This window comes from Lynx canadensis, chromosome D1, assembly GCF_007474595.2.
Source record: "Lynx canadensis isolate LIC74 chromosome D1, mLynCan4.pri.v2, whole genome shotgun sequence".
Lineage (NCBI taxonomy): Eukaryota > Metazoa > Chordata > Mammalia > Carnivora > Felidae > Lynx > Lynx canadensis.
This window is the reverse complement of record NC_044312.2, coordinates 20,910,595-20,920,321: the sequence shown is the minus strand read 5'-3', so window position 1 is coordinate 20,920,321 and position 9,727 is coordinate 20,910,595. Positions and strand designations below refer to the sequence as shown.

The window sequence follows — 9,727 nt, the reverse complement described above, 5'->3', positions numbered from 1 at the left end:
ACTCAAATAGACCACTCTCATGGCCACCATAATCTTTCCATACAGGTTTATTGAACAAATGAATACAAGGCCAAAGCTAAAGTCCACCAAAGTCCACATATCCAAGACAAAGCTTCACAGGAATTCCAGACATGCCTCAGTCAAAAATCCAAATGTTACCATTTTTGGATTTACCATCATTCAACCTTTTATACTGAAAACTTTATAACTTCTAAAAATAAGCTGGAGAATGGCAAATGAACTGTTTTTTTACTTCCTATGAAAAGATAAAGGACTGATCCTCCTCCTCCTTATATTGTCTTTGTGAAATAACTTATAAATAATTAGCTTAATTTACCCTATATTTGAATCATTTGCATTTCTACTTTGATTTCTTACTGTTCTCTCCATAGCTTCATACACTGTCTGCCTTTACTAGGAGTTGGCATCTGTAACTAACACCGTTTCTATTCAAGAGAACACCCTTTTCTTAAAAGTCTTACTCAGTGCAATTTTGACATCTTTGTTCCTCAGACTATAGATAAAAGGATTCATCATTGGCCCCACAATGGTATAAAAAAGTGTGGATACCTTATCTTGATCCAAATACCCAGTAGAAAAAGGCCTTAGATACATGAATGCCGATGCTCCAAAGAAGAGAGAAACAGTAACTATGTGGGAGGTGCAGGTACTGAAGGCTTTGGACCTGCCCCCTGTAGAACGGATACGGAGGATGTTGGAGACAATCAAGGTGTAAGAAATGGTGATGGTGAGACTGGGCATTATTACATTGATTCCCACCACAATGAAAACCACCAGCTCGTTGACGTAGGTGCTTGTGCAGGAGAGCTGAAGGAGAGGAGGTATGTCACACATGTAATGATGAATGATGTTGCCATCACAGAACGTGAGCCTCAGCATGCACCCGGTGTGGGCCATGGCACCCACAAACCCCATTGCATATGTTCCTGCCATCAGCATGAGGCAGACCTGGTGGGACATGATGGCCTTGTAAAGCAGGGGCTTACAGATGGCCACATACCGGTCATAGGCCATCGATGTCAAAATATAGCACTCATCAATGACAAAGAAGGAGAAGAAACAGAGCTGAGCCACGCACTCTGCGTAAGAGATGGTGTTTTGCTTTACAAAACCTATCAGTATTCTAGGCATTATGACAGACGAGTAGCAGAGATCAATGAAGGAAAGGTTGAAGAGAAAGTAGTACATGGGAGTGTGCAGGTGAGGCTTCAGACCAATCAGAATAATCAAGCCCATGTTCCCCATCACGGTGACCACGTAGATTCCTAAGAAAATGAAGAAGAGAGGCAGCTGGAGTTCTGGCTGTTGTGTTAAACCCAGCAGGATAAACTGGGTCACTGAAGAGTCATTGCCTGCTGCCATGTTCCCTAGGGCGTATCTGTGAGAACAGGACAGAGGGTGACATAAAAATGAGCACCCAGCCCTCTTCCCCCAATCCCTCCATAATGAGACAGAGTCCCAGAATTAGAATTAACTCACACCCACCCTCCTGTGTGCCTTTGCTGTCTCCATTGGATAAAGGCTGAGAGTGTTTAAAGATGTCTATCAAAAACACCAGCAGGCAAGTGCTGTAGGGGTAACTGAGTACCCCTGTGAGGGATCAGGACTCCATCATCTCTGCTCTACTTCAGCTTTCACAGTCCCTCAGCCCCACCTAATGCTCAATGGCTGTCTTAGCAGACAGGAGATCATGGCATTTCAGATCTTCAGCCTCATAGCTGAGGTTTGGAAAAATAAGGGGATACATAAAATTCATCACTCACCCTTCTGCATCGGAATTTCACTGTTGGGCTGTGCTAACCCTTCTCCCTTATTTTCAAGGGGGCACAAGTGGCTCTGATGAATTTTCCAGGCAAGCAGCCCAAAACGGAGATTCTTCTTTGTTACTGGGTTTGTTCTGAGGGAATTTTGTATGAAAGGAACCAGAGCACAGACTTCTGAGAAGCCGTGAGTTATAGATCATGATATCTAATGGTGGCTTTGCCCAGAGTATTTTTCTCCAGGCTAGCGGGTAGTAAATAGTATCTACTCATGCCCAGAGAGCCCCCTGCTAATATGACCTCAAGGGTTTTCATGAGTTAGGAAATCCTAGAGACCTGATTAAATATTGGAAGACATTTCTCCCAGTGTTTTCCCCAGAGATCAGGCTTTGTAGCAAAATTACCTACTCTGCATTTGTAGCCTAGTTCATTATAATAACACTACATTATTGGAATTTACCCTTTTACATACATTTTGGTCTGTTGCCAAATAGGGCATATCCCCAAGTAGAAAAGCAGATGATCTTTCCTGCATCCACAGCACCTCTTGCTACATGAAATACTATACATTATTTGTTGGTTTGTTGTGTCTTTTCACAATCGATACACACATACCTTCATATACTCACATCCACGTTAATTTAAGTTTCAAAGGGGGCAGGCTTTTGTCTGTTTTCTTCAGTACTCTTTCCGTAGCAACTTAAAGTATTACCAAGCATATATAGTAGGTACTGAATAAATATTTGTTTAATTAAATGAATGAATGAGAATCCCTTTTTTCCATCCTTCCTGGACACTACAACAGAATTCTTGCCCCACAGGCAAAGGCTAACGTGGTGTCAACCCTTTTCTTTGCACACCCGAGTGTAGAACAGGAAAAACACTAGTATGGTAAGTGAAGGCCACTGCGGAACTCTTAGTGGTCATGTAGGAGCACTTCAGATCAAAAGTATTGAACTCAAAGAAAGAATATAATCTTCCTCCTCTCTGAATGTCACATAGAGGACTTCCACAGGCTCTCAGAGAGGTCCCGATGTCTCTCCCCAGGGACTACAGCATACACTCAGATCAAAAGACAGATTTGGATTAGTATACGAAGCTCTAAAATGCCAAAATCCAGGTCAGCTCATGATGGGAGGGCATTAGGATTTTTATTTCTTTTTTGGCACAGGATTGAAATAATCAAAATGCAGACTCGAGAAGATTAACACAGTGTGCACCAGCAAGATGGACTGGTATAAGGAAAGCAAGAGGCAGGGTCAGCTTTGGGGGGCAATCACAAAAACCAGTGAATGATTTTTAAGTGCCCTGAGTTAATAGTGCTACTGTGAGTAATTCCAAGAAACAAACATACTCTTAGAGATGTTGCAAAGGAAGATCCACTAGGACTTCTTACAAAGAAAGTAGAAATAGACAAAAAAAAAAAAAAAATTCCAAAAGATACTAGCTTAGGTGTTTGGATAAACTATGCTATTATCCTGCAAACAAAAATAACTCAAAAATATTGGAGATATTTATAACAATCATACATTCAGTGTTGAACATGATGAGTGCCAGCTGCTAACAGGACATCCAAGCATAAGCGCATGTTAGGAAAATGCCCAACTAAGGTCAAATAAATGTAAGAAGGAAAAGGAGGAAGGTTGGTACATGAGAAGAAGATTTGGGGATGGTTTCCCTGGAGGCTAAAGCCATGGGATCAGGTAAACCCAGTGAGAGAAAATAAAGAGAAAAAGATTAGAAGGGCAAGAAGAAAATTTTTTTTTCTTTTTTTTTTTTAATTTTTTTTTCAACGTTTATTCATTTTTGGGACAGAGAGAGACAGAGCATGAACGGGGGAGGGGCAGAGAGAGAGGGAGACACAGAATCGGAAACAGGCTCCAGGCTCCGAGCCATCAGCCCAGAGCCCGACGCGGGGCTCGAACTCCTGGACCGCGAGATCGTGACCTGGCTGAAGTCGGACGCTTAACCGACTGCGCCACCCAGGCGCCCCGGGCAAGAAGAAAATTTGAGAAATCCTCCAATTGTGGGTTTTATGCTTAGGATAATTTAAAACCAAACAGTGACTGAAATGAGTCCCAATTATCATTCTCAGACCCCTCAAAATTACTAGGGGACTAAATATTCCTCAGACCAAACTTGAACAGTGTCTCACTGGACAGACATGCCTTGGACTGCAGCAGTGATGAAGAAAAACTTCTTTTTTTTTTTTAAGTTGTTTTTTAAAGTTTGTTTGTTTGTTTTTTTTTTTTTTTTTTTTTTGAGAGAGAGAGTGTGCAAGCAGGGGAGGGGCAGAGAGAAGGGGAGAGAGAGAGAATGTCGAGCAGGCTCCGCGCTGCCAGGACTTGAACTCATGAACCATGAGATTATGACCTGAGCGGAAACCAAGAATCAGACACTTAATTGACTGAGCCACCCAGGCACCTGGTAAAAATGCATTTTCTATGGAAAGTTACAAACTCTTTTTTAACTGATACAATAACCAGAAATGCTCCCTCCAAACTCTATCAAATCACATTAATAAGAAAAATCTAGGGCTAAGGTTCTAAGCTAGAGCTGAAAGTATTTTTTCATGTTTAATACACACCATGTAAATATGGGCAAGTGTGGAGTGATTATAGGAGATTCTGGGCAAGTGTGGAGTGATTATAGAAGATTCTGGGCTTAGCCTTATGTCACAAAACTCTCATTTCCTCCCTTCCTTTCTCCCACCTGCATAATGGTCACCTTAGCCTAATTCAGTTATAACAATGCTAAATGGTCATCTTTTCCCTGAAATGTATCACAGCACCTCTTGCCCTTGCCTGACTCCTTTTTAAGTAACACAAGCCCGATATGTTCTAACCTGTCAAAATCAGGGGCAATTAAACCTTTATGTGATGCTATATTTTCTAAGGATGCAGAATATGAAACCATGTATCTTAACATTGAGCATGATGTTTTTATATATGTATACATTATAAAATGATAATCACAACCAAGCCATGTAACATACTCATTACCTCATGTAATTACGAATTTTTTGCAGTGAGAACACTTAAGGTCAACTCTCTTAGCAAATTTCAAGTATATAATACAGTATTGTTAACTATAGTTGCAAGGTTGTACATTAGATCTCCATAACTTATACATCTTGCATAACTGAAACTTTGTCCCCTTTGAAGAGAAGCGACCCCTTTTGGCCACTCCCCAGCCCCTGACAACCATCATTCTACTCTCTGCTTTCATAAGTTTGACATGTTTAGACTACATATATATGTGAAATCATGCAATATTTGTCTTTTCATAGCTGCCTTACTTCACGGAGCATAATGTCCTCCAGGTCCATCTATATTGTTTCAAAAGCAGCCAGTCTGGAAAAACAGTATGGAGGTTTTTCAAAGAGTTAAAATTACAACTACCTTATGACCCAGCAATTGCACTACTAGGTATTTATCCAAAGGAGGCAAAAATGCTGATTCGAAGGGGCACATGCACCCCAATGTTTATAGCAGTGCTATCAACAATGGCCAAATTATGGAAAGAGCCCTAATGTTCATCAACTGATGAATGGATACAGAATTTCTTTCTTTTTTTTTAAGGATGAATAAATCATAAGCATTTTTTTAAGTTAGCTCATCCTAAGATTAATTCTTCTCTAAAATCTAATCAGTAAAGAAATACACGAAGGCCTGTAGTCAAATAAGATAAATGAATCAGCTGAAGCAATGGGCAGGTGGACCATTATCTGTAGAAAGCAGAACTCTCTAGTAAATATTGGACTGGAAAACTACACCTTCATCTTAAAGCCAAATGAAGCCTCTTGCCTATTCCCGCTTGTCTGATCCACTGTAAACAAAAGGAAATTGTGGACATTCCCTACAGACAGAAAAGGGATTCCATGTATCAATTACGTTGCAGGAGTAAGGGTGGAGAGATAGTGCCAAAAAGTGTCATTTTTCTGTTTATAAATGAACTGGTCCAAAGAGGAGGAGGGCGCGGTCTTCTTGCTTTTGAAGCACAATAGCTCCACCTAGTGGTAAAGGTATGGCTCAAAGAATTTTAGACCCTTCATATTAGCTATTTCTCTTCTCTTATGAAATCGGGTAAAAGGTAGAAAAAGCCCAAATTTCCAGTATGTGGAGAAGAAAGGAAGTCCTTTCCTCCATGGAAATGTGAGAGGAAAGAATAAATATTTCTGAAATGCTAGGAAACAGGATCTGGCACAGACCAGGTGCTCAATAAATGTTTGTCGTTTGATGGCAAATGATGTCAATGATGGCGAGGGACAAAGAATAGATGCTGCCATCAGATTATATTTGTGAAATAATCACACATATGAGGAAAACAGTGTAATAAAGTGGGAAGTGGGTAATAGCCTAGCTCCTAAGGCAAATGACCATTTTTTTTTTTTCAAATTTTTATTTAAATTCTAGTTAGTTATCATACCATGCAATATTGGTTTCAGGAGTAGAATTCAGTGGTTCATTCATCACTTACACACAACACCCAGTGCTCATCATAACAAGTGCCCTCCTTAATGCCCATCACCCATCTAGCCCATCCCCCACCCACCTCCCTCCATCAACCCTCAGTTAGTTCTCTATTGTTAGGAGTCTCTTATGGTTTGTTTCCCTCTCTCTTTTTCCCTTCCCATATATTCATCTCTATTGTTTCCTAAATTCCACGTGAGTGAAATCATATGGTATTTGTCTTTTTTCTGACTGCTTTCTTTTGCTTAGCATAATACACTCTAGCTGCATCCGTATCATTGCAAATGGCAAGATTTCATTCTTTTTGATGGCTGAGTAATATTCCATTGTGTGTGTGTGTGTGTGTGTGTATACACGTGTGTGTGTGTATATATATATACCACATATTCTTTAAAATGGCTGTTTTTAAATTTTACATCATCTTCTTGTTAGCTGCCTGATCTTAGGCAAGCTGTTTTCTCTAAAACTCAATTTCCTAATCTTTAGAATAGGGACAAAATGGTTCCTGCTTCATAGCATTGTTGAAGATTAAATAAGATTCTGCTTGCAAAGTACTTGGTATACAAAGAAAGCACTCATTGTCAAGTGTCATTATCACCATATTGAGCTGTTGTGAGATCTGAGTATGCTAATGAATGTAAAGAATGTAGCATATTAACTGAAATAGCCAAATAAATATGCACTGGTGTAATAATAATGTTATTACTATTATATTAATAATACCAATGTTCCCAATATTATCGTGGTTACTAAATTACTATTCTATGCATCACCTTCATGTTTCCCTCAAAATATAAAAGCACAATTCAATAATTCATCTCTAGATGACATGTTCTACCATAATTCAAATTCAGTCTCTCTCAGTTTCTACTTGGAATCAAACTGAAGTTTTGTTAATAACTTCAGATAAAATACATATTACCTGAGTTGTTGGTGTTGAGGGAGAACCCTACCATCACAAAGATGTCCCCACACTGAAAGATATTTTTTCATTCATTTTTGGAACTGCCTGCCTGAACTTTTACCAATCTGGTACTCTTCTTTGCTAAACTATGAATTTTTTTATGCTAGTGCCTTTGGGAGTGTTATGGCACAGTCAGTAATCCACCCCTTTCTTGTATATACCCAACTTGGATGACAAGTGAGGGTAAATTTTGATGGCGAGGGACAAAGAATAAGAAGTACTTGCCATGAGTATTTAAATAGCCAATAAATGATCTTGTTTAGGAAGAAGATGATCAGATTCCAGAAAAGGATCTAGAAGGCATCGAGGACAACGTTCACATACTTCAACACATATTCTCAACCTGGACAGCATCCCAAATGATAATTTAATGTTATTATAGAGTACTTTCTGAGCTAACTCAGCCAGTAGAGAGTTCCATTTTCCCTAACATTTTCATTGATTATCCAAAGCAAACAGGCATAAAGAAAAAAGAAGAAAAGAGAAGGGGGGAAATGTCTTGGAAAAGATAACAATAATACCAATCTCCCCTCAGACTGACATTCCTTCTTTAGTCTAAGGTGAAATTTTCTCAGAATTGTCTATGGCCATACCACCCTGAATGCACCCCATCTCATCTGATCTTGGAAGCTAAGTAGGGGCAGGCCTGCTTAGTACTTGGATAGGAGAATGAATGTAGATATCACAAGGTGCGTATTGAACAACCCATTTAGACTCATTTCTTGTTTCTTGGCCTGTTCCTATGAGAGAAAGCTTTGGGGTCAAGTATAGCACAAAAACATCCTCAGGGTAAGGTGATTATCTGGCACACTTTATAGAAGTCTCACTCTAATTGGAATTTATATCAGTTAGATTTCAGTGAAGGAAACAAACTATTCTAGGAATTTTAAGCAAAGAGGATTACAGGGAATTAAGTGCTTAGAAAATCACCAGCTGCACTTAGGAAATGGATTCTAGACTGGAACTCCAGGATTGACTCCTCGTCCTCTGCAAATCTGACCCACTGGAGAGGTGAGAATCAAAGTGGGCAGAACTCACCCTCAGTAACTTTTCACTAGACCAATAATTCTAATCAGTGCAAAATTATCTTTTAACTATTGTGTATTTCAAACTGTAATTTATTTAGCCTATGAGCCCTAAGAGTATATCATAGACTATCTTCTCATTTTCGAGGAGAGAGGGGGAAAAGACATAATTAGCTACAAATAAAAATCGCCAATACACGGTCTGACATGACTGTATTCCCTAATTCTAAGTTTGGACAACCATCAATGGAACTTTTAAAATCGTTCTTTTGATTTTATTATATCTCTGCTAAGCCAATAGCATTCACAATCCACTTCATGCTCCAGAGTGTGCAGAATTTTTTAGTAGAGTGGCATCTAACAAAGTTCAGGCTCCTAACAGTTCACAGTGTTGCCTTAAAGGACTGTAAGTTCAATATTTATTCAGGGGATGGGAGGTGGAGGAAACAGAGAAAAAAAATGGACACTCCGAGCTTGTGGAATTCATGTATGTGAGAAGAGAATTTTTATTCTGCTTGACAATGAACATTTAAATAATTTTTCTTTTTTTTTAAGTATATTTACTTATTTTGAGACAGAGAGAGTGTGCGGGGGGAGGGGCAGAGAGAGAAGGCAAGAGAGAATCCCAAGCAGGATTCTCCCCCCCATGGGCGGGGCTCCATCCCACAAACCAGGAGCTCATGACCTGAGCCAAAATCAAGAGTCGGATGCTTAACTGATGCCACCCAGGCACCCCTTAAATGATTTTTCTAATCTTTATTGATTATCTTAGTGCAAACTATACACAACCCATTCTCTTAAAAGCCCTATGAAACACATTTTGCCGATGTAAGTATATTCTCTGAAGCTCAGAGAATTTAAGTAATATATTCAAGTTCATGCAGCTAGTTGTGTCATAACTAGTATGTAATTCAATATCCAGTATTTTTAAAATAGGATTTATTTTCTTATTAGTGCTGTGAATATATAGATTTAATTTTTGTAATTTTATTACACTATCAAGATCCCCAAAGTCTCACTGAGTCACTACCAAGTTTAGAAGAATTTCCCAAAGGTTGGATATAGTAGCAAATTTTCTTCTACCCTCTACTCAAGAAATAGCTCTATTTTTTTTTTTTATTAAAAGAGTATGGCTGCCAGTCTATGACAAATCTCAAATACTGTACTTCCTATAACCTCAAAGGACTAATTACATTGTTTATTTTCAATAAAGTTGGGCCAAAGTTGTTCCCTTTTGGGATTTCAAAGCAAGTTCAAAGCAAGTTAAGGTAAATTTTAATTGATTGGGTATAGGAAGAAATAATCATGCAAGTTATAAGAACTTTTCTTTCAACACCACAGAGGGGTTTTTCTTGGTATCACTTGAAGCACACAGGTATTGATAACAAGAAGCCTTCTGTGTGCTTCATTGACCATAAACAGGAGTCATAAGTCCTCTGACTGCACATTCTTCAAATTGGCCAGGGGAAGAAGCCTCAGGAATGC

The 9,727-nt window shown here is 39.1% G+C and overlaps 1 protein-coding gene across 1 annotated transcript; it reads right to left on the bottom strand.

The window, feature by feature from the left end:
- Positions 1-450: 450 nt before the first annotated feature.
- On the bottom strand, positions 451-1,386 carry LOC115525762 (olfactory receptor 147-like). Its single transcript, XM_030333124.1, has one exon. It carries the CDS (start codon positions 1,381-1,383, stop codon positions 451-453), a length of 933 nt encoding a protein of 310 aa, XP_030188984.1. The 5' UTR covers positions 1,384-1,386.
- Positions 1,387-9,727: the final 8,341 nt, after the last annotated feature.

Bases quoted from the DNA above. Each gene is read 5' to 3' on its own strand.
- LOC115525762 (XM_030333124.1), bottom strand. From the start codon at position 1,383: ATGGCAGCAGGCAATGACTCTTCAGTGACCCAGTTTATCCTGCTGGGT.